We start from the raw sequence: 27977 nt of genomic DNA on the forward strand, positions 1-27977 counted from the left end.
GCTTGGACCCACCAGCTCCCTTGTACTTATAAAATTTTGCCCGTATCTTATTTTCGAGTATCCTTAATTCTAATGAGATCTAGATTAATTGGCAAATAGAAAGAGTCCGTATACAGGCTAAATAAATAAAATAATGTTAATATGGCTTATTCAGGCTAAATACAATATTTAAGGGGTTTACTTGCTCGCTTTAATAGTGTTACAACTGTTTAAATAAACAAAAATTATCAAATACACATGAAAATACTATTTGGTACACATAGATTTATTTTTGGACTATACAAAACATACTTTCTCAATAAGAAGTGTCAAATTTCATAATCTACACTAATACACAACCAATGACATACTTGTGCATAAGTAAGAGTACAACTCAAATTGATTTGTTTAAAACTTTGAGTTTATTGAGCTAATTGTATAGATGTCAACTAAAATAATTGGTTAAAGGTCATAGTGTATGATAAGGCCTAAGATCGAATTTGTTCAATTTATTTATCTTTTACGGAGTACTCCGTAGCATTTTGTACAATAAAATATGACAATTCTTATCGCATATGAGTATATTGAGAGATAGGTACAAATATACTTCTTTGCCCATAAAATATTCCATAATTTAGTCATTTTTTTTGTAAGATCGCCTTATCGAAAAGACCTCTTCGATAGTTTAAATAATTGGTTTCATTGCTTAACTAATTGGTTCCATTGTTTAGCTAATTGGTTTCATTGCTTAACTAATTGGTTTCATTGCTTACCTAATTGGTCCCATTGCTTAAAGATTTGGTTTCAATTCTTAACAATTTGGTTCTAGTGCTTAACTAATTAGTTCCATTGCTTAACTTAATGACACCTAAATAACGTTTATATAAAACCGTCTTATATAAAAGTTTTTAATATATTTTTGATGTCTCCTATAATCCTATAGCGTTAAAGTCTAGGTACACCCGAATGTATAATAAAACCCGACAAAAATATCATCGGAGGCGTGGCGTGATTTTTTATTTCACTTTTTCATTATTTATTTATTTAAGAAAGAGCGTTCGAGAAAGCGAATATTTGTAAAAAATTCCTTCTTTCTCTTACCCTACATTGTGCCACCTGTACCTTAGTCCCTGACTCCATAACTGTCAATCTCCTCCTCCTCCTCCTTTCTCTCTCCTTCCTACGCCACACTATTTCTTCCATCTTCTTCTCTTCCGAATTTTTTAAAAAAAGTTCAACAAATTTCACAGATTTCGATCGGGAAAAAATGGCGGGAAACGACTGGATTAACAGTTATCTAGAAGCCATTTTAGACGTCGGAGGTCAAGGTATCGACGCTTCTACTGGAAAAACGTCGACTGCGCCGCCGTCGTTGCTTCTCCGTGAACGAGGTCATTTTAGTCCTTCTCGTTATTTTGTTGAAGAAGTTATCTCTGGTTTTGATGAGACCGATCTTCATCGCTCTTGGGTTCGCGTATGTTTCTCCCTCTTTCTTCAATTTCTGGAAATTTCGTCGTTTCCTTGAATTTTGATTGTTGGCCGGTATTGTTTGATTGATATTATGTTAAATTACCTTTGAAAATATTTTTGAATATAAAATTGTACAATTGTGGAGTTATGTGGTTGGTCAGTAACTTTAAACTTTTATTTGATTATTGCGTGTTATTATATGATTTGTTGGGAATTTTTGATTGACTTTTTATAATTGGAAATGGGAGTTCATTGAATTCAGTGGAAAAAGTTGTTTTTATGATCTTATTTTCTATCTGGGATATTAATTAGGGTGAATCGAGACGAATCGAATAAAATAGAGGTGTCAAGTCTGTCAACGGGTCGAGCCCAGCATAACTGTTCATTCATTATTCATTTATTTGTATTTAATTGAACTTAAGCTGAGCTCATTTTAGCCAAACTATAATTTGGTTTGTTTGAGCTCAGTTTGTTTAAATCTGTGCTCACGAGCTTTAATTTAATTACTCCGTAGAACTTTAAAAGGTTCTAGTTTGAAATTTTGAAGTTAATTTCTTTTGAATTATAATAGATTGCGAGATAAATATGTTTGAACCATCAAAGTGAAGTTTTTGCTAAACTTATCAAGTGCTCCGTACTACGTATGTAATTTTTAGAATTTTGGGAAAAGAGAGGAGTTTTTAGCAATTTGTAATATACGGAGTAATTCTTGTCTCATTTCTAAATGACAGTCACATACTCCGTACATAATAATATATTTTTTTAATGCAAAACGACCAGGAACTTTTAATTGGTCGAAATTCAAATAATATTGGGTTGGAGAGGGGGGGGGGGGGGGGGGGGTGAGTGACTTTTTGCAGGGTTGTCAATTTGGTTGAAGGAGTATATCAATTTGATTAGAAAAGTTTATAGTGTAATGAATATGCATAGAAACTAAAATTTTCACAAGGTTTTAACTAAAATTGTGTAGACTCTACTTGAGACTTGCTTTGAAATGAGGCCAAACTTGTGGATCGCCATTTTGGGATGAGCTGAATGAGAATATATTTAAATCTAAATGGAGTTGGAGAACGGGAAATTACAGAAGGCAGAGTTCTTTTTAATTTTAGATGAGCAAGCTGTAAAACAAGAATGGAAATACCATGATAGTTGGTGGAATTACACGAAATGGAACAAATAGCGACCCATTTCTATACTATTCATAATTGTTAAAATTGGCCTATTAAATTGGGATTACTTAATGTGCAGGGTTGTAGTTGGATGACGTTTGGGAAAAAAAAAGTTGTTGTTTTCCGGCATTCTGTTACATTGTGTTTACATTTTTGATTTTTTATTAAATTGGGATTACATTCTGTTACACTGTGTTTACATTATAGTTGGGTGCTTTTGCTCTGAATATGAGATTTTCGTTTTTCCTTGTTTCTTCCTAACATTGGTTTACATTGTGTTTTTCTTCTTTAAATAATTGCGTTGCTGTATTCTGCCCTGATTGTTTGCTTCTTGAAAGCGTGTTAATGTTACTTGCATGGGTTAGAATTGTGTTTGTGGTTACTAATTTGGCACTCCGAAAATTTTATGTTCTTCTTCATTAATCTGAGTGTTTCTTTATTTGTATAGGCTGCATCAACTCGCAGCCCTCAAGAGAGGAATACACGGTTGGAAAATCTGTGCTGGAGAATATGGAATTTAGCACGCAAAAAGAAACAGGTATTACTAGCTTACTTTGTTCTAAGAAACTTGCAGATAATTATTTCTCATGAATAATTCTGGTTGGTGGATATTATAAACATTTTGTTTTGGTGCATGTGCCATTTCAGTGCTAGCAATTTCAGTTACAGATGGCTTTTGCTCCTGCCATATTTTTTTGCTTCTCATATGCTATTTTGCTGTAGATTGAGGGAGAGGAAGCTCAGCGTCTGGCTAAACGCCATGTGGAACGCGAAAGAGGTCGCAGAGAGGCTACTGCTGACATGTCAGAAGACTTGTCCGAAGGAGAAAGGGGAGACACCGTTGCTGATATGTTATTTGCTAGTGAAAGCACTAAAGGAAGAATGCGTAGAATAAGTTCAGTGGAAATGATGGACAATTGGGCCAATACCTTCAAAGAAAAGAAACTCTACGTTGTGTTGATAAGGCAAGAATTAGAGAAATATGGTTGTTTAGCTGTGTTTTTTCTTAGATTTCCCTTGAACAAGAGCCTTCTAGGGCTGCATTAGACTGAAATATTTGTGATTCTTATTAGTATATTGTTTTTAACGATCAGTATTGATGCAGCCTTCATGGCTTGATACGTGGTGAGAACATGGAACTTGGTCGCGATTCTGATACAGGTGGTCAGGTAGCTTTTTTATGTTTTATTTTGAGTATTTCTTCATTTTGACTTGTTGCCTAGATCTAATGTTAATTTGCAACAAGTATATGTGGTTTAATACTTTAACATGATATCATTATGATTGTTACTCAGGTAAAGTATGTAGTAGAACTTGCCAGGGCGCTTGGATCAATGCCTGGAGTTTACCGCGTTGATCTACTGACAAGACAGGTTTCAGCTCCAGGTGTAGATTGGAGTTATGGTGAACCTACTGAGATGTTGTCTTCAAGAAATTCTGAAAATTCAACTGAGCAGCTTGGAGAGAGCAGCGGTGCTTACATTATCCGCATACCATTTGGGCCGAAGGACAAATATGTAGCAAAAGAGTTACTTTGGCCATACATTCCAGAGTTTGTTGATGGTGCACTTAGTCACATAAAACAAATGTCCAAAGTTCTTGGTGAGCAAATTGGTGGTGGGTTGCCTGTATGGCCAGCTTCTGTCCATGGGCATTACGCTGATGCTGGGGATTCTGCAGCTCTTTTATCCGGTGCTTTAAATGTGCCGATGGTTTTTACTGGTCATTCTCTTGGACGAGATAAGCTTGACCAGCTGCTGAAACAGGGGAGACTCTCTAGGGAAGAAGTTGATGCAACATACAAAATAATGCGGCGCATAGAGGCTGAGGAGTTATGTCTTGATGCCTCTGAAATAGTTATCACAAGCACTAGACAGGAAATAGAAGAGCAATGGCAGCTCTATCATGGATTTGATCTAGTGCTAGAACGCAAACTAAGAGCTAGGATGAGACGTGGTGTGAGCTGTCACGGTAGATTTATGCCCCGCATGGCTGTGAGTGTTCGCACATTACCTTTTGCCTTTTATGAATTTGTTTTGGGGGTGATCTATAAGACTATAACGTCATAAACCTGCATATATTTATCTGTTGTTTTTTCTTATGTTTTTACTTGTTTGTCATATTGTAATAGAAGTTTTTGTTTATTTAGAAAATTCCTCCTGGCATGGAATTTAACCATATCGCTCCAGAAGATGCTGATATGGACACAGATATTGATGGACATAAAGAAAGCAATGCGAATCCAGATCCAGTTATTTGGTCTGAGGTTAGTGGAAATCCTCTGTTTGATCCTTATTTCCCTAAGAGTTATATGTCTTTGCTTTTGCGTCTTTCTTAGTTGGTTAAGGTTTAATTTAAACTGCGTATGCTGTGCAAATTGGGTGGTTTTGACATATGATGGATAATGTTCATCCTTCTTATCTTGGCAGATTATGCGTTTTTTTTCAAATGGGCGCAAGCCAATGATACTTGCCCTTGCTAGGCCAGATCCAAAAAAGAACCTTACAACATTAGTCAAGGCTTTTGGTGAATGCCGGCCATTGAGAGAACTCGCAAATCTGGTATGTCTATCTGATCTTATAAGCTCTATTGTTCCTTAGTTTCACATGAGGCTTAAGTAGGGTAATAGATAATTATGATCTCAGAAAGATTGTTGTGTAATTATTTCTTTTACTTCTTACTATTCCAGACTTTGATTATTGGAAATCGTGATGATATTGATGAAATGTCTACCACAAGTTCATCTGTCCTGATCTCGATCCTTAAATTGATTGACAAGTATGATCTGTATGGTCAAGTGGCGTATCCTAAGCACCACAAGCAGTCTGATGTTCCTGATATTTATCGCCTGGCAGCTAAAACAAAGGTACATGAGTTTTCAGGTGAAGAAAGCATGTAAACATGTTTCAAGCTATAGTGGCAGACATAAGAACTGCTTGTCCCTGTCAAAAAAAGTAAAAAACCCCACTAATGTCTGTTCAATTCAACCTCTCAAGTAGCTGCCATTATTTATTTCCAATGGGCATGGGGTTGGTTTTGAACTTATGATTGACCTTCTAATCATGCTTCATGCGTTATCAATGCAATGAAGATCAAGAATATAAAGGATACACAAATTTTAACATTTGATATCTCTGTGATTAGTTCTCCTTCCTTCCTAGACAGTAACTTAAATATGGTAGTGCAAAAGGATTCTCTACTTTTTATAAATGAACAGTCCATAACATTCATGCTTAAGGTTCTCCCCTAAGTATTTACTTTTTCTGGAAACATTTGCTACATTCTTTCAACCTTTCGTATATATATATATATATATATATATATATATATATATATATATATATATATATATAATGAGCATTAGCCATTACCATACTCTACGCATCACTCAAGATATGCATATCGGAAAGTCTAATCATAAACTAACACGTAGTACTATTTATCTAACAAGGCTGCTTATATGACATACTTGAGTAAAGAAATACATTCTTGATGTCCTAACGATCTTATCTCCTTTTTTGGTGTTCTGTAGGGTGTATTCATCAATCCTGCGTTTATTGAACCATTTGGGCTGACTTTAATTGAGGTGCTGTTCTAATCATTTAGCTGAAGTTTTAACTGTCACATCCCATACTTCTACTCTATTAGCAGTTGAGGACATTGTTTTTATTTCTTTTATTTTTGATTTTTAGGCTGCTGCTTATGGTTTGCCTATTGTTGCTACAAAGAATGGAGGCCCTGTTGACATAATTGGGGTCAGTTCATTCACAATGCTTATCACCGTTATATGACTACTGAATGTTCATAGCTTTTTCACTAATGATATTGGGTTGGTTACAGGTTCTGGACAATGGGCTTCTCATTGATCCTCATGATCAGAAATCTATTGCTGATGCTCTCTTGAAGCTTGTTGCTGATAAACACCTATGGACGAAGTGTAGACAGAATGGGTTGAAGAACATTCACCTCTTTTCGTGGCCAGAGCATTGCAAAAATTACTTGTCACGCATAGCCAGTTGCAAACCTAGGCAACCAAATTGGCAAAGGATCGATGAAGGATCTGAAAATTCAGATACAGATTCAGCTGGTGATTCTTTGAGGGACATTCAAGATATATCTTTGAACTTAAAGCTTTCACTGGATGCAGAGAGGACTGAAGGAGGCAACAGTTTTGATGATTCATTAGATTCCGAAGAAGCTAATGCAAAGAGAAAAATAGAGAATGCAGTTGCGAAATTGTCAAAGTCTATGGATAAAGCACAGGTTGATGTTGGTAATCTAAAGTTCCCAGCTATTAGGAGGAGAAAGTGTATTTTTGTCATCGCTCTGGATTGTGATGTGACTTCAGATCTCCTTCAAGTCATTAAGACAGTTATTTCTATTGTCGGAGAGCAAAGACCAACAGGGTCAATTGGATTTATACTCTCAACATCAATGACCTTATCTGAAGTTGATTCTCTTTTGGATTCAGGAGGCTTGAGACCTGCAGATTTTGATGCTTTCATTTGTAACAGTGGCAGTGAACTTTACTATCCATCTACGGACTATTCAGAGTCTCCGTTTGTGCTAGATCAAGACTATTATTCGCATATTGACTACCGTTGGGGAGGAGAAGGTTTGTGGAAGACTTTGGTGAAATGGGCTGCTTCCGTGAACGAGAAAAAGGGAGAGAATGCTCCAAATATTGTTATTGCAGATGAAACTAGCTCTACAACTCACTGCTATGCATTTAAAGTGAATGATTTCACTTTGGTAATTTCTCTGGCTCATACATATTTGTCTATGTTTACTTTCAGTTGATACTACAATTGTTTCTTTGCATGCATGTGTTTAGGGGCACTCTTCAGTTTAGGGGCATTGCTTCAGTTTTCTTTTATTATCTGGTTACTTCAGTTTAGTTTCCCATTCTTTATTTCACTGTTCAATACTGGCCCTTTCACTATCTCAAGTTGTATCAAAGAAATATATTGACCCGTCTCAATTTGCAGGCACCCCCAGCTAAGGAGCTTAGGAAGATGATGAGAATCCAGGCTCTACGTTGTCATGCGATATATTGCCAAAATGGTACCAGGTTGAATGTCATTCCTGTTTTGGCTTCAAGATCCCAAGCACTCAGGTATGCAGAGAAACTTGACTGATTTTGTTCATTGTTGGAATTTAGCTTGGCATTTTCCTAGTACTGAATCGTAAAATTTCATTGGCATTACTTTTGTCCATGCATTTTTGACAAATCTGCCTTACTTGCAACTTGTAATTGCTCAGAAATTCACCAAAACATGTTGTATGATGTTGGAACAGATACCTATTTATGCGTTGGGGAGTAGAGTTGTCAAATTTCGTGGTTTTTGTTGGCGAATCTGGAGATACAGATTATGAAGGATTGTTGGGTGGGGTTCACAAGACGGTGATATTAAAGGGCATCGGAAGTAATACTTCTAATTTTCATGCAACCAGAGCATATCCTATGGAGCATGTTATGCCAGTTGACAGCCCCAACATGTTCCAGACTGGAGGATGTAACATTGACGACATAAGTGACGCCCTAAGCAAGATTGGCTGTTTAAAAGCACAGAAGAGTCTTTAAGACATTATAGCGTTGCTGATTTCGAGCCACCACAGTTTTTTTTTTTAAATATAAATCTTCATCAATTGTCATTACTCTTTATATACCTTGCTGGTCATATTTCTGCAGGAAAGTTTCGCTGGGAATAGGTCAGTTGAATGTTCTCTTCAACTTAATTGTATATCTTGTTGCATTATTTTTTTAGTTTAGATAGGGCTGGAAGCCGAAACATAAAGGCAGTAAAAAGAGACTGGAAAAGTTTCTGTAATCTGTACAATCTGAAAAACAATTTTTTTACATGTTTTCATACATCTTGATCTTATGTACATTACATTCTATGTTGAATTGTTCATGAAACTAGAATTAGTCAGGACATATCTGCAGAAGATGTAGGATGCAAAAAATTTGATGTTTGATCTCCCCCCTCCCACTTTTTTCCTTAGGTGTTGGACAGATCGACTTTTGTGCTACTAATTAGTTTGCATACCAATTAACACTTCGAAGCTAATAACTGAGCTTAATTAAGAAAATCATAACAATTAGTTTTTGTTATTGTTGTTGTTGCTGTTGTTGATGATAATAGGAGTGGATCCAGAAATAGTTATTTTGTCATTTCATAATATAATACGTAAAAACTAAAAAAGTTACAATTTTATGTTCATTTTCGTACAACTAATATTAATTTTATTTTCTGCAACACTGGTGTCCTGGTGGTACCAAACCTCAAACTTGGAAGAAATTAAGTTACTTAAACACTAAAAAAGAGCTAGATTCGCAAAGACCATATTCATCCATGCAATTTGTTACAATAACTTCATCTAACAAATTTTATTCAAGAAAACTCATGTACGTTTTTTTCTTATTTTAATGTAAAAGATTAATAAAATTTTAGGCTTGAAGGTTATCGACAACCTTAATCACCAATTAACAAAAACCAACACAATACATAGCATAGAAGTACGCATAGAATTATGTATTAAACATTATTGAGCTGCTCAAAGGCAGGAAATTGGAAATAATACTTAAGATTTTGATGACATCCAACAAAATTCGACTAATAAGTTTAAGGACATTGGAAGCCGGGTACCTGTTTGCCACACTTGCTGAGCAACAAATTAACTGAGACTGGGACATTAAGGTTGATCCCCAAAATATTAGCTTTAATGGCAGTGCAAAGGCAAACACCAGCGTCAATGTTTACCAACCCATCAATGACAGAGCAACATGGGCTCGTTGGTGGGGTGCGAATCACAATTCCAAGCAAGTTGTCTAATAAACTGACACACACCTTCAAATTTAGCGGATCTATTGGGCACTTTCCAGGTGGTGATGGTACAGGCGTTGGCGGCTTTACAGGTGGTGACGCTGTTGGCGGTGATGGCACTGGTGTTGGCGCTGGTGTTGGCGGCTTGACAGGTGGTGATGCCATTGGTGGAGATGGCACTGGTGTTGGTGGCATGACAGGTGGTGACGCCATTGGTGGTGATAGAATAGGCGTTGGTGGCTTGACAGGTGGAGATACCATTGGTGGATTGACAGGTGGTGATGACATTGGTGGTGATGTTGCTGGTGTTGGCGGCTTGACAGGTGGAGAAGCCATTGGTGGGTTGACAGGTGGTGACATCATTGGTGGTGATGGTACTGGCGTTGGCGGATCTACAGGTGGTGACGCCATTGGCGGTGATGGCATCGGCGTTGGCGGATTTACAGGTGGTGATGATGTTGGCGGTGATGACACTGGTGTTGGAGGCTTGACAGGTGGTGATGCCATTGGTGGAGATGACACTGGTGTTGGTGGCGTGACAGGTGGTGACGCCATTGGTGGTGATGGAACAGAAGTTGGTGGATTGACAGGTGGAGATACCATTGGTGGATTGACAGGTGGTGATGCCATTGGTGGTGATGAAGCTGGTGTTGGCGGCTTGACAGGTGGAGAAGCCATTGGTGGGTTGACAGGTGGTGACATCATTGGTGGTGATGGTACTAGCGTTGGTGGCTCTACAGGTGGTGACTCCATTGGCGGTGATGGCATCGGCGTTGGCGGATTTACAGGTGGTGATGATGTTGGCGGTGATGACACTGGTGTTGGAGGCTTGACAGGTGGTGATGCCATTGGTGGAGATGACACTGGTGTTGGTGGCGTGACAGGTGGTGACGCCATTGGTGGTGATGGAACAGAAGTTGGTGGATTGACAGGTGGAGATACCATTGGTGGATTGACAGGTGGTGATGCCATTGGTGGTGATGAAGCTGGTGTTGGCGGCTTGACAGGTGGAGAAGCCATTGGTGGTTTGATAGGTGGTGACACTGTTGTTGGCGGCTTGACGGGTGGTGTGAAGGAAATAATGCCCTTGGTCCAAGTATGCATTCTATGTTAAAGTCTAATAAATGCGGTTCAGTATTAATTAACAAGTTAATAATTCAGTGAGATCAAGTGAGCTGAATGCCTAGCTAGAGGCCGCTTCAGTTCAAGTGGAATTAATGATATTAATCCACAGCTTACTCTTGACTGAACCCGTAGGGTCACACAAATAGTACGTAAACGGATCAAGTATTTAATGGCATTAAATACTCCATCTATGAATATTCGGAACCGACGGATCTTGGTTTCAGTGGGAGCTAAGATCGTCACAGGCAAGAAATGAATACTCCGGAAACGATGATATTGCCGGAAACGGAAATATGGATCGTATCGGAAATATGAATATTATCCAAGTCGTAGATGTTGCCGGAAACGGAAACATGGTACGTATCGGAAAATATTATTGGAAATGGAAATATTACCAGAATCGGAAATATTGCCGGAAACGGAAATATTGTCAGAATCGGAAATATTACCGGAATCGGAAAATAATTCCGGAAACGGAAATATTAAATATTTGTTCGAAACGGAAATTAATTCCGGAATCGGAAATATTAAATATTGTTCGTATCGGAAATAGATTCCGGAAATGGAAATTTAAACGGAAGCGTATCGTACGAATTAGCATCGGACGAGGCTTGCCGGACGAAGGCCCAGCACGAAGCTGGGGCCATCGCCCAGCAAGCATGCGCACCACAAGCCCAGCCAAGGCAGCGCCCAGGCCTACCGCAAGGCAGGCCCAGCGCGCGCCAAGGGCCACGGATGCGTGGGCCGTGCTGCGCGGGGCTGCTGCTCGCACGCGCATGGGCAGCCCTTGTGGCTGCCGTGTGTGTGTGAGTTTGTGCTCATGCGTGATTCCTGAATCTACAAGAGTCAGTGTATGATTAAATTTCTATTCCTAATTGGATAAATTAATTAAATAGAATTCATGTAGGATTCTAATTTCAATTAATTCGTATCCTACTAGGATTACGATTCCTTTTCCATAACTCTATAAATAAAGGCCTAGGGGTCATAATTTATACACAAGTTTCAAAGTATTCAAAAAGTGAGTTTTTGAGAGAAAATTAAAACACACATCTTGCTCATAAAGTGCCGAAATTTTCTAGTACCTTAAGGGCGATTCTAGTTGGTCAATCTTAAGGCGGATCCGGACGTGCTGTGGACTATCTACGGAGGGACGACACTTGGAGTCCTAAAAGACTTGTTCTTGTTCGGTTCGGGCGCAGCTAGGGAGGGCACGCAACAAAGAGTATGCATCTAAATTATGCTATATGATTATGTGTAAATAATATGTTGTCCTGGGTTAATGGTTGTTTCCGCATGATCTATGTAATGTCATATGTATCATAACCTAACAGTGGTATCACGAGCCCCTTATTATTTTCATAATCTAAATTGCATGAACATGGTTAAATATTACAAATTTGCAAGAATTAAAAGGGGTGATTAATTTTCGTAATTGTTAATTAATTGCAAATTGCGTTTATTTAATTATACGTACGCAGTTTTTCGGCAGTTTCTTCATTACTCATCCGAATTGAGTGATTTTTGTGTCAATTCCGCATGTAAAAGGCATTCTAAAATTTTGACAAAAATAGTATTTTTCTGCCGAACCCAGAATTCTCAAATTCGAAGCCTAACTATGACTTTTCGAAGGTTTTAGTTTTTCGAATGCAAAATTTCGTAAATTTAAGATGTTAAATTAAATATTTGCGATACTTGTTGATAAATCTTGAATTTTTGATTGACCTACTGCATATGTTTAACAAGTTTGAATGCCTAGTCTTGTTAATTATGCAATCTAATTTGTAATTATGATTAATTTGTTGAAAATTAGAATAATTTAGAATTAATTTGATTTTCATAATTAATTGTAATTTAATTAGAAACCTATGATTAAAAACCACCATAAAAATTGTAAATTTACGATAAATTTTAAATTTTTATGACCTAGACTTGAATCCATAACAATCGGAAATCAATTGGATAATAAATTTTCGATTTTTTCGCCCTAAAATTATGAAATTAATAATATTTATTAATTTGTCATTAATTTTAAATATAAATTTTAAATTTATATGCGATTCGTTCATATAACTTGCACGCACGAAGCAATGGACGCTTCGTGTTACCCTTAAGGGGTGTTGTATAATGCGGGCATGCGACGACGAGCAAGGGAGCTCGTCGCCCGTGCGGCACGAATGCAATGAGCAAGGGCGTAGTGCACGAGCACAAGGCAGCAGCCCTGCCTTGTGTCGTGTGCCACGAGCAATGAACGAATGGGCATGGGCGAGGGGCGAGCCAAGGCAGTCGCGTGTGGGCAGCAAGCGAGCTGCGCCACAACGCGCGCTGCCTCGCACAAGAGCGCGCAGCCTCGCGCGCAGCGAGCGCAAGCTCGCGTGCCACGAGCGCTGCGCCCAGCATCACTCGCGCGCGCCAGCGAGCGATGGCTCGCGCCAGCGAGCGATGGCTCGCGCGCACAGCGCGCGATGTCGCCCGCCCAGCGAGCGATGTCGCGCCCCAGCGAGCGATGTCTCGCGCGCACAGCGAGCGAGCCAGCGCGCCCAGCGAGCGATGTCGCGCGCCCAGCGAGCGATCTCGCGCGCGCGCACTGCGAGCGATAGCTCGCGTGCGATGGGGCGCTGTGCGGAGGCTTGCGATAGGACAGCAGCAGCTATGCGACGAGCGCATGGGCTGCGCGCACATGGCCAGCAATGGCTGTGTGCGTACGGCCCATGGGCGTGCAACGCGTAGGGTGTTTGCGTTACGATTAGATCGTTTTGAATGTTTAATTTGAAAATTTCAGTTCACGTAATTTTAATTAATTTTAAAATTAATAATTTGAATTAATTTTTGGATTTTAATTTTGAATATTATAATTATAATAAATGGAATTTATTCTAATTATTTTACTAAAATTAAAATCATAAATTAATTTAAATGCGACTGAAATTAAATTAAATTTTTGGATTCAATTATAAATTGATATGAGCTTTAAATTTTAATTAAATTTGTATGTTTCCGATTAGACTAGAAATACAATTTTATGTTTAAAATTAGTAAAGCATATGAATTTATTGGTTTAAGTGGGAGCGCCTTTTAGTCATAAACTCTTGATTAGGTCTACAAATCCTTAAGGTTAAAACAACTTGATTAGAATTAATAAGGACTGAATAATTGGTAGATTATTGGTGCCCTTGATTAATTGCTGCAAATGTTTACGTGATGCATAATGTGTTTTACTAACCAGCTATGTGGGCCATTCATGATAATGAATGGGTGAATGGTATATATTGTATATGTACTGTTTTGCAGGTTATGAAGTGACTAGTATGGCCCAAATAGGATAGAAAATATGGTCTGCGTACCATTAATTTGAATGTAATTGGTCTAAAGTACCAAAGTTATTTTTCAATTCAAATATGGTCTGCGAACCATCAAATAGTTGTAATTAGTTATAGCTTATCCTATTTGAAGAAAATGGTGCCTCCCACGGAGATTTTCAAGACGGACTTTGAAGTCAAAGCTTCAAGATGAAGTCGGGCCATACTAGATCACAAATATCTTATGCATGTTTTAAGTTATTTACTGTTTTAAATATGTCTTAAAATGCATGAGATCAAAAGCTTGATTATGTTGCATGATTAAGGATTTTAGTTCACTTAAAATCTAACCAACATAGTAAGAGCCTTAAGTTCCAAACTTAAAAATTGAGTTAAAAGGTGCCATGCCAAAATATACACTTGCTTGGATATCCTTTACATCAATCTAGTAATAGTTTTCGCTCAGCGAGGTGTTACTTATTGGTCCTAAAGGGGCAAGGTACACAAATAATTGTGAGTACATGTTAGTTTTGGTGAAACTCAACGATATAAGTAAGGAGTCCTTTTATGTCGTGGCAAATTCGATAGGTTTACCTAATAAGTTCTTAGACGTACCTATCAACCAAGAATAGTTTCTAGACTATTAGCAAAAGGCTTTTGCTTACCTAAGATGTTCTAAGATTAAGTCGACAAACTGTGCTTAGTTCTTCAATGATTTTAGGATCTTGGAATCATTTTATTCACACCTGCCGGAACACATAACTTGAATAAAATGCTTAATAAACATTGAATTATGCATGTATGCTAGAATTTAAGTTTATTAAGAGAAACTGTGAATGGTTATTTATTTGTTTATTCTTTTCAATTGTAGTTTTAATATGGCAAACAACAATCAAAACATCATCATGGGTTCTGAGCTTATGGTCAAGCTGAACCTGACAAATTTTCTTGAATGGGAAGCTAAGCTAGTTGAAATAGTCAAACTCAATGGACTTGAGTATGTACTGTCACATCCCATGCCAAGCTACTATGCCAGAGACATGACCCCTGAGAGATTTTACGCCTGGGATGCGGATCTCAAAAAGGTTATGAGTCTCATGCTGAACAATATCCCTGATGATTGGGCTAGAAGGTTTGTAGCCTATGAACCTTTTACGCTCATCAAGAATCTGAGGGATATCTGTCGTGGAAGTACGGAGGACAGGGACCTGAACGTCCATGAGTTGATTGAATCAATGTCTGGTCTAAAGGTTAGTTCTCCCAACAGGTGTTATAGGATGGAGGTCCAAGAAACACATGTTCAGCTCCTTCGCACTAAACAGAGGGTAGGCGTCCCACTGAGGTTCCATGTGGATCTTATGTGTTCATATTTTGATCGCCTAAGTCTACTAGGAACACCAATAAGCGAAAGGATGGCAGTCTCTGTCTTGCTCAATTCACTACACAGTGGGTTTGGTCGCTTCAAGCAACAATACCTAAGTGAACCAAGAGAAGAAACAGTTGCAGAATTTATTCACCTTGTCAGAAAGGCTGAAATAGTACTGGACTGTGAAGCCAAAGATTTACTCAAGGCTAGAAAGAGACCATTCAAGAAAGGTGGAAAGTCCAAGGGCAATGCTAAATCAAAGCAGGACAAGTCCACATCAAGCTGTCTTTATTGTGATGGAATAGGCCATTACAAAAGAGAATGTCCAAAGCTAAAGGAAGATCAGAAGAACGGAACAGTCGTTCCATCTTCAGGTATTTTCGTTATAGACTGTATACTTGCTAATTCAACTTCTTGGGTATTAGATACAGGTTGTGGCTCACACTTATGTTCCAATCCACAGGGACTAAGAAGAAGTAGAAAGTTAAGCAAGGGTGAAGTCGACCTACGAGTGGGAAATGGAGCACGGATTGCTGCATTAGCCGTAGGAACTTACTATTTGTCGTTGCCCTCCGGGCTAGTTTTGGAACTGGAAGAATGTTTCCATGTTCCAAGTCTTACTAAAAACATCATTTCAGTTTCTTGCTTAGATGCTAAGGGATTTTCCTTTATAATAAAAGACAATAGTTGTTCGTTTTATTTTAAAGAGATGTTTTATGGATCTGCTAGATTAGTCAATGGACTTTATTTATTAGATCACGACAAACAAGTATATAACATAAATACCAAAAAGGCCAAAAAGGATGATTCAGATCTCACCTATCTGTGGCATTGTCGATTAGGCCATATAAACTTGAAACGCTTAGAAAGACTTCAAAGAGAAGGAATTCTAGAACCATTTGACTTAGAGGATTATGGTAAATGCGAATCATGTTTATTTGGCAAAAATGACAAAGCAACCTTTCTCTAAAGTTGGAGAAAGAGCAAATGAACTATTGGGTTTAATCCATACAGATGTATGTGGACCAATGAGTACAAATGCTAGAGGTGGTTTCAGCTACTTTATCACTTTCACTGATGACTTCAGTAGGTATGGTTATGTCTACCTAATGAAGCATAAGTCTGAATCCTTTGACAAATTCAAGGAATTTCAGAGTGAAGTAGAGAATCAATTAGGCAAGAAGATCAAGGCACTGCGGTCTGATAGAGGCGGTGAATATCTGAGCTATGAATTTGATGACCATCTGAAAGAATGTGGAATTCTATCAGAATTGACTCCTCCTGGAACACCACAATGGAACGGTGTGTCAGAACGGAGGAACAGAACCTTGCTAGACATGGTCAGGTCAATGATGGGTCAGGCCGAACTTCCATTAGAATTTTGGGGACATGCACTAAATACAGCTGCACTCACTATAAATAGAGCTCCGTCTAAAGCTGTCGAAAAGACTCCATACGAATTATGGTTTGGAAAGCCTCCAAATGTGTCTTTTCTTAAGATTTGGGGATGTGAAGTATACGTCAAACGATTAATTTCAGACAAACTTCATCCAAAATCTGACAAATGTATCCTTGTGGGCTATCCAAAGGAAACAAAGGGGTATTACTTCTACAATACATCTGAGAACAAAGTGTTTGTTGCTCGAGATGGTGTCTTTTTGGAGAAAGATCACATTTCCAAAATGACAAGTGGGAGAAAAGTAGACCTCGAAGAAATTCGAGTCGAACAACAAACTCTAGAGAAAGCTCAAGATGACATTCAGGATGAAACTCAGAGATCTTTAGAAGAATCTGGTGAGAATCATGGTCAATCTAGAAATGTTACCCCGCGTAGATCGCAAAGATATAGATCTCAACCGGAAAGGTACTTAGGTATTTTGACGAACGAGAGCTATGACGTTCTATTACTTGAAAGTGATGAACCTGCGACTTACAAGCAAGCTATGACGAGCCCTAGCTCCAAGCAATGGCAAGAAGCCATGCAATCTGAATTAGACTCCATGTCTGAAAACCAAGTATGGGATTTGGTCGATTTGCCAGATGGCTACCAAGCCATTGGAAGCAAATGGGTTTTCAAACTGAAAAAGGACAAGGATGGGAAACTTGAAGTTTTCAAAGCTAGATTGGTTGCAAAAGGTTACAGGCAAGTCCACGGTGTGGATTACGATGAAACCTTTTCACCAGTTGCAATGCTAAAGTCTATTCGAATAATGTTAGCAATCGCTGCATATTACGATTACGAAATATGGCAGATGGATGTCAAAACTGCTTTCTTAAACGGCGTTTTAACAGAAACTGTGTTTATGACACAGCCTGAAGGTTTTGAGGATCCAAAGAATGCTAAAAAGGTATGCAAGCTAAAGAAGTCAATCTACGGATTGAAGCAGGCATCCAGGAGCTGGAATATACGTTTTGATGAAGCAGTCAGTGACTTTGGTTTCATCAAGAACGCGGACGAATCTTGTGTATACAAGAAGGTCAGTGGGAGCAAAATTGCTTTCCTAGTATTATATGTCGACGACATATTGCTTATCGGAAATGACATTCCTATGTTGAACTCTGTCAAGATTTGGCTTGGGAAATGTTTTTCGATGAAGGATCTAGGAGAAGCACAGTACATATTGGGCATCAAGATTTACAGGGATAGATCTAAAAAGATGATTGGACTTAGTCAAAGCACTTATATCAATAAGGTGCTTGATAGGTTCAAGATGGCGGACTCCAAGCGAGGCTACCTACCCATGTCTCATGGAATGACTCTAAGCAAGACTCAGTGCCCAAAAACACTTGATGAGCGTAGACGAATGAATGGGATTCCATATGCATCATTGATTGGTTCAATAATGTATGCTATGATATGTACACGCCCGGATGTTGCGTACGCACTCAGTGCTACGAGCAGATACCAGTCAGACCCAGGAGAGGCGCATTGGACTGCTGCCAAGAACATTCTGAAATACCTGAAAAGGCACAAAGATGACTTCCTGGTCTATGGTGGAGATGATGAATTAATTGTTAAAGGCTATACGGACGCAAGTTTCCAAACCGACAAAGATGATTTCAGATCACAGTCTGGGTTTGTCTTCTGCCTCAACGGAGGAGCAGTAAGCTGGAAAAGTGCTAAGCAAAGCACCATTGCGGATTCTACAACTAAAGCGGAGTACATTGCTGCACATGAAGCAGCAAAGGAAGCTATATGGCTAAGGAAGTTCATAGGAGAACTTGGTGTAGTCCCCTCCATTAAAGGACCAATAGCCCTGTATTGTGATAATAACGGAGCTATTGCACAGGCAAAAGAGCCTAGACACCACCAGAGAGTCAAGCATGTACTTCGTAGATTTCACCTTCTACGAGAGTTCGTTGAAAGAAAAGAAGTCGAGATAAGCAAAATTGGAACTGATGACAACATATCAGATCCATTAACTAAACCTCTGCCGCAAGCGAAGCACAACTCGCACACTGCAGCTATGGGAATCAAGCATATTGGAGAATGGCTTTGATGTCTCTGTTTAATGTTTTAAAGTTTTAGAGTTTAAATCTTTGTAAAACATTATTGGTTAATCATTCACAATAAATGAAAGAAATTCATTTTTTCCATTTAATTTGTGGTTTATTAAATGATGAGTCCCTTCAACTTGACGATATATTCAAGATAGACTGTCAGGACCAGTCCTGTGACTAAGAAATGTCTATCAAGTGAACTTGAATGTCAAAGGTTGAAAATGGTCCCTAATCGGAGTTTTCTATAAAATTGGACGCATAGAAAACGTTAGACGATTAGAATGCAAGATGACTAGTAGTTCTGTTTCTTGAACTATGTGGACATGGCAATGTCATAATCATTTGCATAGATACTTACTTTGGGAAGACTAGTATCGGACAAGACCTATGAAACTTTACTGTAAGAGATGAAAATCTGTCATGAGTAAATTTCATTAAATTATTAGACACTAAATCCTCAATACCTGAGTGATTTGAGATTACTTGTTTGAGAACTGGTTGCTTTGACGTTGACCAACCGTCGCACCGTAAAAGGAGGCTATAAAGGCAACGCTCAGGTAATCACCTATCAAACGAAGTCTAATCTCAAGATCGCAAGATTGGGATTGTCCTCCCATAAATCGGGATGAGATGCTTAAAAGTTGTACAAGGCCACTCGGAGAGCTAGAAACTGTGAAATGCATGGCCGTGCTCGGATGAATCATAGGCTATGATTATCTGTTTATTTGATCAGTTGAACTCTGAAACCGAGGAACACCTCTGGACATAATAAGGATGACAACTCTTACCTTATGTTCAAGAGCAAGCATCGAGCGACAAAGGAATTAGGAAATGCACACTTGTCCCTAAGGACAAGTGGGAGACTGAAGGAAATAATGCCCTTGGTCCAAGTATGCATTCTATGTTAAAGTCTAATAAATGCGGTTCAGTATTAATTAACAAGTTAATAATTCAGTGAGATCAAGTGAGCTGAATGCCTAGCTAGAGGCCGCTTCAGTTCAAGTGGAATTAATGATATTAATCCACAGCTTACTCTTGACTGAACCCGTAGGGTCACACAAATAGTACGTAAACGGATCAAGTATTTAATGGCATTAAATACTCCATCTATGAATATTCGGAACCGACGGATCTTGGTTTCAGTGGGAGCTAAGATCGTCACAGGCAAGAAATGAATACTCCGGAAACGATGATATTGCCGGAAACGGAAATATGGATCGTATCGGAAATATGAATATTATCCAAGTCGTAGATGTTGCCGGAAACGGAAACATGGTACGTATCGGAAAATATTATTGGAAATGGAAATATTACCAGAATCGGAAATATTGCCGGAAACGGAAATATTGTCAGAATCGGAAATATTACCGGAATCGGAAAATAATTCCGGAAACGGAAATATTAAATATTTGTTCGAAACGGAAATTAATTCCGGAATCGGAAATATTAAATATTGTTCGTATCGGAAATAGATTCCGGAAATGGAAATTTAAACGGAAGCGTATCGTACGAATTAGCATCGGACGAGGCTTGCCGGACGAAGGCCCAGCACGAAGCTGGGGCCATCGCCCAGCAAGCATGCGCACCACAAGCCCAGCCAAGGCAGCGCCCAGGCCTACCGCAAGGCAGGCCCAGCGCGCGCCAAGGGCCACGGATGCGTGGGCCGTGCTGCGCGGGGCTGCTGCTCGCACGCGCATGGGCAGCCCTTGTGGCTGCCGTGTGTGTGTGAGTTTGTGCTCATGCGTGATTCCTGAATCTACAAGAGTCAGTGTATGATTAAATTTCTATTCCTAATTGGATAAATTAATTAAATAGAATTCATGTAGGATTCTAATTTCAATTAATTCGTATCCTACTAGGATTACGATTCCTTTTCCATAACTCTATAAATAAAGGCCTAGGGGTCATAATTTATACACAAGTTTCAAAGTATTCAAAAAGTGAGTTTTTGAGAGAAAATTAAAACACACATCTTGCTCATAAAGTGCCGAAATTTTCTAGTACCTTAAGGGCGATTCTAGTTGGTCAATCTTAAGGCGGATCCGGACGTGCTGTGGACTATCTACGGAGGGACGACACTTGGAGTCCTAAAAGACTTGTTCTTGTTCGGTTCGGGCGCAGCTAGGGAGGGCACGCAACAAAGAGTATGCATCTAAATTATGCTATATGATTATGTGTAAATAATATGTTGTCCTGGGTTAATGGTTGTTTCCGCATGATCTATGTAATGTCATATGTATCATAACCTAACATGGTGACACCATTGGTGGGTTGACCGGAGGTGACGCCATTGGTGGGTTGACAGGTGGTGACACCATTGGTGGTGATGGCTCAGGAGTTGGCGGCTTGATAGGTGGTGAAGCCATTGGTGGTGATGACACTGGTGTTGGCGGCTTGACAGGTGGAGAGGTCATTGGTGGCTTCACAGGTGGTGAAGCCATTGGCGGTGATGACATAGGCGTTGGGGGGTTAACAGGTGGTGATGCCATTGTTGGTGATGACATAGGCGTTGGTGGGTTAATAGGTGGTGACACCATTGGTGGTGATGACACAGGCGTTGGTGGCTTGATAGGTGGAGATGCCATTGGTGGGTTGACAGGTGGTGACGTCATTGGTGGATTACCGGGTGGGGACGCGGTTGGTGGATTGCCGAGTGGTGACGCTATTGGCGTTGGTGGCTTGCCGGGTGGTGACGCCATTGGTGTTGGTGGCTTGCCGGGTGGTGACACCATTGGCGTTGGTGGCTTGCCGGGTGGTGATGCCATTGGCGTTGGTGGCTTGCCGGGTGGCGACGCTATTGGTGTTGGTGGCTTTCCAGATGGTGACGCAACGGGAGTTGGTGACTTTCCAGGTGGTGACGCAATTGGAGTCGGTGGCTTTCCAGGTGGTGATGCATTTAGAGTTGGTGATTTTCCTGATGGTGACTTTCCACCATGGTTACGTGATTCTGATTGGGAGGGGGTATTTTGAGCATTCACGATAGTGAAAAACAATAGGTTGAGGCAAAGGAGGAGGGTAACCGATGACAAAACTTTTGAAGACATCTTTACAACAAAATTAAACGGAAAGTTTTCGCTAAGCGAAAATGGGTTGTGGACTAGGAGGAAGCGATTGTGATGCCAAATGGATGAATGAGGGCTAGGCTTTTATAGGAAAATTTTGTGAAACTTTTAGAAACAAAAGTATACATGTATAACTTGCAAAACATAGATATTGCGCTCTAATTTTCATATTATATTTATGACCCATGAGGTAATATTGCATGACTAAAGCATCACATACATATAAGCTGGTTTATAGAGTTTCTTTCTTCCCTCCATGGATTACTATGCGTGTTGGATAACATTTTATTTTAATTAATTAGAATTAAGAAGTTTGACTTTGATAAGTAGAAATTGCAAAAATCACAAGAAATTTGTGTAAGAATCGTAACCCTATATTCCAAATGCATTCCTAAACAATCACGGCCATTTGGTTGATCTTCCATTCCATCCATGTCTAAATTAAAGCCATAGAGAAGATGAAGTTAATTAAGCACAATATTTTAACAATTAAGGGAAGTACTGGGTATGGAGTATATGATTATTCGGGTGATGATAAAGGTCGCAAGTTGCGACAACATTTAGTTGTCGCAATCTTACGTGTCGGAGTTTCATTGGTACATATAGGCGCCACGTAAGCTATACGTCAACAAATTCTTTTTACTATCAATTCAATATTTTTACTATGAAAATACGTAAATAAGGTAGTCAATATAAAAAAGGAAATAAATATTTATTATATTTAGAATAAATATATATTTCCTTTTACTATGTACATCACACATTTAAAAAATAAAACTTATAATTTAATAGTAATATTTTTTGTGTTATTAAAAAAATAAACCAATTTAATTAAAAAAAATACACTAATTCATAATCTAATAATATATTTTATGTAAATAAAAATACGAAATTATACATTACATTAAAATATTACTTTAATAATTCCACATTACTTTAAAATATTACCTTAAATTCATAATTTGACATTTTATTTTATTTTTCAAAATTACCTGCATCAAGAATCTTAAATCTCCGGCAAAGCTAGACTTGATCTTGATTCTTGCAGTTGACATTGCTATCATTATTTTAATTTTAATCTCAAATTTTCGGCAAATGCTTGATATTGCAATGGACAAAATTTTTTTTGGGTTGGATTGGGTTGCGGGGCAGAAGGTAAACGTGAAAGACCAAAACCATTAAAGACGAAGTACTATTCCTAATCTTTTATTTTCTAATGTGTTGTATTTTCTATTTTCTAAGTATAAATTAGTAAACATATTTTTTATTTTAATTTCCTATATCATATAAATAATGTAAAATTGTTATTTTTTCTAATTTTCTATACAAATTATAAAATTTTTCTGAAATAAAAAATTATATTATTCAATTTGTAAATTATAATATTAAGATTTTCCTACCTTTTTTTTAACATGTATAATTGGTTATATAAGTTAAATATTTTAATTTCGAATTAAATTCATGACACATAAGCGTGCCATGTCACCATTGTGACACGGCTTAAAGGTCGCATGTTGCGACCTTTATCATTTTCGAATTCATATATATCATGTCTCCCCTACACTTAACGAATAATGTAACAACGAACATGTATGAATAATAGTATTACCTCTGTTTCAAAAAGATATTCACACTTATTATTTGTACGGACTCCGGTGCAATGTTTGACCGTTAATATATCCAATTTCGTATGACAAAAAATTATAAAAAGTTGATATTTATAAAATAAACTTCGAGATGAATCTAACCAGATATCTCATGATAATTTTTGATAGATATAATAGTGAGAATTTATGGTCAAAGTTTTGATTTTCGGACACATTTTTTAAAGCATAAAGATCTTTTTGAAACGGAGGTAGTATGTGAACATGTGATTAGTATTGTATGAAGATGTAGGAACTATAGTATAATGAACATGTAGGAATAATAGTATTGTCTCCTCTTACCTATAGGCGGGTTGTCAATTCAGCCCAAACTTATTGCAGAAAAAAAAACCTGATCCGACTCTAAAGCTGCTTTAAGGTATCCGATTTTAAATAGCGGGTTTGGGCAAGAAAATTTGTGTCAAAGCTTTTTTTTTGGTCCAAAGAGCCTATAATGACAAAACCGAGCTTTAAACGGTTGAATTTCCCACAACAAATATTATCTCGTTCATGTTCGCCTGCAGTCCCGGAGCTACGATGGCGTACGACTATAGGGCCGTGTGTAATTTTAAAAATGAGGCCTTCAATTTATTGTTTAAATCAAGGATAATTTTACGATATCCACAATAAAATAGTAGCCACTATAATTTATTAAATCTTAGCCCTTAAATCAAAGTGAACTAATCTTGTCCATTAATTTTCTGACTTTTAATTCATCATAAACTATTTTTTGAATGAAACGGTTTTATAAGAAATAAAAAGTTGAATTAAAAATACCCCATTCTCATCCAAGAACCTGTAATTTGTTCTCTCTAAAATAACAAAAAAAAAAAAAAATCTACAAGAACTTTCAGTTTCCCTTCTTTTTCTGTAGATCTGTTCATGTACTACACGAGTTTTAATTTGCAGGTGTCAAATCTACGCTTAAGATTTACAGACCTCTCTGAATAATAGGAAATTTTGCAGAATTCTCCAAATAATAGGAAACAAATTGACTATTAACTGAAATACTCCATAAATAAAAAAAAATCAAACAGTGTCAATCTTGATTTTTTGATCTTTCAAGGTACAAGGAAATTTGTTCAAATTTCAATCTAATTACTCAGTAAATGATGTGAGATGATGATAATAAGGCTAAGTTTATGATTTTCTATGTTAGATGAAGAATGGAAATAGAATCATGTTCTTCATTAATGCATTTTTTCATGGTAGATCGGTGCAACGGTTAGAAAATAGGAGAAGGAGATAAAGAAAAAGATAACACTTCCAGGATTTCTCATGTCAATTCTTACCGACAACAAATCAACAATGGAGTTACTGTAAATCGAGGAAGAAGCACGAACATGGAATGATGATATATAGAAGGAGTTTTAGGTAAATTCCCATCAGTACATTTATACTATTGACTTTTGCCAACAATCTTATTTTAGATTATATTGCGAATGGTACACTTGAAGTATTGACTTCCATACTACGGAGTATTTTTCTGAAATAAGTTAAAATAATTAAGTTGAAACAAATAAACCCTTAGTTTCACACGTTAGGTCTTTAGATTAGCACATAAAAATGGTTCAAACTTAGTAAAAATAAAATAAACAGGGGTCTAAATTCTCCAACAAAAGTATTTTTTTAAAAGTTCATTGATAAAAAGTTATACATCATCTAAAGTGGGATTTGAATCTAACAACTACAGAAAAAAAAAAATATAGATAAAAGAACTTTCTTTCAGCAAAGCTACGATCGTACGTTGCATATCGAATATTATTTATATCATCTTTCGTGAGAGGAAGTTAATTAACCGCTATTTAAGTGCTAATCTTGACTATTAATATATAGTAATATTAATAGCCTACCACAAGCACTCCCAAGCCCAAAGCACACACTAGCCCAACTAGTAGGCCCACTTCTATTCAAACATAAGAGGTGGTCTACTAATATAAACAACTCTTTACATCTCATTCTATCAACGTGGGACAATTCCCAACAACAAAAACTCACCATTAAAGACTACTCTAACAGTTATTGTGTTTTACAACCTTTTCGATGATGGGTCTATGATTCTGTTGCAGTCGTGATGATTATAATTTTTGTTTGATTCATTTGTTTGTACTTAAAAAGCTAATTATTTTTTTCGATTTATCGTAAATGTCTACCAAAGAAACAACTTATATTACACTTAACTTACAAAAATTTAACTAGAATAAGCACAACATAAGGGCACTCACTACACTCAAAACTCAATATAATAAAACACGGTTGCTGTACTTACTTTGACGCACCCCCGTAAAAATCATAAAATACCCTTATAGTCTTTTGGTTTCTCCCCAAACTGAAACTCTCTGATTACAGCCCTCCTTGCGTTTTTTCAACCGTCTTCCATATTCAAACTTTCATCCTTCCTTCAAAGCCATCTCTGATTACAGCTACCTGGCGCAGCTTAAGGTGTGTGTTCCAACCCATCTGATCAAGAATCTCCGCTACAAGGTGCGACTTCGAGCACCAATTAATCTCGTATAACCTGAAAGCTAATGCTACAAGGTGCGTGTTTATCTCGTATAATCTCTGCCGATGCTGTTGTTTTGCGTTTTTATCCTCACAAATTGGAAATAGGTTAGGTTTTCAGGTTCATTAATTAGCATAATAGATATCAGAATTTGAATTAGGAAATTGGGAACTTGAATTAGGAATTCGAATTGGGTATTAGGTTTAAAAGAATTGGTTGAATTAAAAATTCGAATTGTTAATTCACGAATTATATATATATATATATGAGTTAAGGTAACATTTAGGTACTAACATTTGATATTTTTCACCTTTTAGGTACTCACTTTTTTTTTCCACCGTTTGGGTACTCACTTCCCAATTCCGGCGAGTTAACCAACCTTTAACTCACCGTTAACCATACTTTGATTTTTTTTAAAAAAAAAATCATTATATGTCCAACAATTGCATTAGCACTTCTAAAAAAAAGAAAAAAGAAAAAAGAAACAGAAATTTATGTTTGTTCCTTAAGTTCCAAACGGTCATTAATAAATATCATATCAATGTCAAAACAAAGTACAATATCTTGCCAAAATCAAATAAATATTTCCAAGATAGCCTAAAAAACATTATTCTATTTCCAATTAGCAGCACATAAATACTCTTCTTGACGAGTTGTTCATCAGCCCTTATCATTCCTGCATCATAGAAGTGTGAATAAGAGCAAATTATATTCCTTTTCATAAGCTTCTGAAACAATTAAAAAAACGATTGTAGTTGTGTTTCAAGTAAATATCTAATGGCTTTGTCTCACAAACTATTAGATGCATTTCCTTAGTTGTGATATTTACGTAATCAAGAAAATGGAAATTATAAATGAAACAGAGGCTCTAATAATGAGAAGGCCTTGTAAAGTCGGCAATTAATATAAGTTGAAACCCAACATGCCAAATAATCAATGAAGCTTTACTTGAAACAACACTTCACAAAAGAGTGAAAAAAAATCTGATCCTCTGAAGTACAAAAATTTATGTATTGTGCTAGACTGCTAATGTATTGTCAGTTCTCATAACACAAACCTGAGACCAGGATGCACACCCTTTCGAAGAAAACAAATACAGTAATAAGAGGTTAAAAGTTTAGCTTCAAGTATTTAAAGTACTAATGAAAATTTGAAAAAATACTACGTAGTTTACTTCATTTTATACAATATGAAAGCCCATGAAGTAAAGAAAAATATTAAACTTACTATACCTGAATATAGATAAATGGAGAAGCAACACACTACCCATAGTAACACCCAAACAACTTTTGTACAAAGCAACATTTCCTAGTTGACAAATGATAATTGACAAACTCATTCAGGTTTAATAAGAATGTACATTACCAAGACGACGAATTCTACAATGTACAAATGGTATCAATATTAACCAAAGAAATATGCATCATAGGAAAATAATATACAAGGCCAAATTAAAGTTATGGTTTCAAGCATTGTAATCATATCGCTAACGATATATTGTACTAGGTTTAGTTATTATGTTCAAGTAAGATATTTATTTAACCTGCTATTATGAACCTCCTTGTTGTATAATGGTTGATGATAGACCACCATGGTGTGTACTTGCTGATGCAACACTGCTTTGTGATCCATTTGTGTTAATGAACTGCAAGCATGTTAAATTTAGTAGAGCACTGATCAAATTATTAGAGCATTGATCAAATTAGGAAGTTAAAGCTAATTAAATAAATTAAATAATATGATATGTATAACGAACTAACTTACCACGGCTTGTCTTTGGAATCCATTAGGATAAGTGTATATGCCAAATAAAAATTTCAAAATTATCTTGAATCCAAGCTCCACAAGAAGAAGAAGAAGAAGAAGAAGCGGCGAATAAAGAAAAAAAATTACGGTGATTTTGTTTAAAAGAAATTAGGGGACTGACTTTTTGCTAACCAAGGGACTAACATATTAACTCAAGGGTTTAAGTTTTTAATGGGCTTTAATTAATTTTCACCGGAATTGGGAAGTGAGTACCCAAACGGTGAAAA

At 37.4% G+C, this 27977-nt stretch overlaps 2 protein-coding genes and 1 long non-coding RNA gene across 4 annotated transcripts; 2 read left to right on the forward strand and 1 right to left on the reverse strand.

Moving 5' to 3' along the window:
- Window positions 1-1161: 1161 nt before the first annotated feature.
- On the forward strand, window positions 1162-8475 carry LOC110801165 (sucrose-phosphate synthase-like). Its single transcript, NM_001426469.1, has 13 exons — window positions 1162-1453; window positions 3067-3156; window positions 3342-3583; window positions 3724-3787; window positions 3914-4612; window positions 4768-4884; window positions 5048-5179; window positions 5308-5484; window positions 6151-6204; window positions 6311-6373; window positions 6459-7370; window positions 7607-7734; window positions 7917-8475. Exons 1-13 carry the CDS (start codon window positions 1247-1249, stop codon window positions 8200-8202), a joined length of 3171 nt encoding a protein of 1056 aa, NP_001413398.1. The 5' UTR covers window positions 1162-1246; the 3' UTR covers window positions 8203-8475.
- Window positions 8476-9344: 869 nt separating this feature from the next.
- Window positions 9345-21820, forward strand: LOC130465596 (glycine-rich cell wall structural protein-like). The gene is made up of 2 exons (XM_056834421.1): window positions 9345-10510; window positions 20989-21820. The coding sequence occupies exons 1-2, from the start codon at window positions 9345-9347 to the stop codon at window positions 21704-21706; spliced, it is 1884 nt and encodes a 627-aa protein (XP_056690399.1). The 3' UTR covers window positions 21707-21820.
- A 4615-nt stretch (window positions 21821-26435) lies between these two features.
- LOC110801175 (uncharacterized) lies at window positions 26436-27977 on the reverse strand. 2 transcript variants are annotated; one of them, XR_002536840.2, is made up of 3 exons: window positions 27709-27974; window positions 27488-27589; window positions 26436-26620 (listed from the first exon to the last, which is right to left on the reverse strand). It is a non-coding gene; the product is annotated as an uncharacterized lncRNA (long non-coding RNA). The 2 variants fall into 2 exon arrangements; XR_008929974.1 differs by having other exon boundaries at window positions 27488-27977.

This window comes from Spinacia oleracea, chromosome 1 (assembly GCF_020520425.1).
Source record: "Spinacia oleracea cultivar Varoflay chromosome 1, BTI_SOV_V1, whole genome shotgun sequence".
In the NCBI taxonomy this organism is placed as follows: domain Eukaryota; kingdom Viridiplantae; phylum Streptophyta; class Magnoliopsida; order Caryophyllales; family Amaranthaceae; genus Spinacia; species Spinacia oleracea.

What these genes read in the sequence shown, in the direction of transcription:
- LOC130465596 (XM_056834421.1), top strand. Translation starts at nt 9,345, where the DNA reads ATGGCAGTGCAAAGGCAAACACCAGCGTCAATGTTTACCAACCCATCA. An exon ending in GTTGTTGGCGGCTTGACGGG is followed by an intron (nt 10,511 to 20,988) that starts TGGTGTGAAGGA and finishes CATAACCTAACA; the next exon opens with TGGTGACACCATTGGTGGGT.
- LOC110801165 (NM_001426469.1), top strand. Translation starts at nt 1,247, where the DNA reads ATGGCGGGAAACGACTGGATTAACAGTTATCTAGAAGCCATTTTAGAC. An exon ending in CTCTACGTTGTGTTGATAAG is followed by an intron (nt 3,584 to 3,723) that starts GCAAGAATTAGA and finishes GTATTGATGCAG; the next exon opens with CCTTCATGGCTTGATACGTG. An exon ending in GCCTGGCAGCTAAAACAAAG is followed by an intron (nt 5,485 to 6,150) that starts GTACATGAGTTT and finishes GGTGTTCTGTAG; the next exon opens with GGTGTATTCATCAATCCTGC.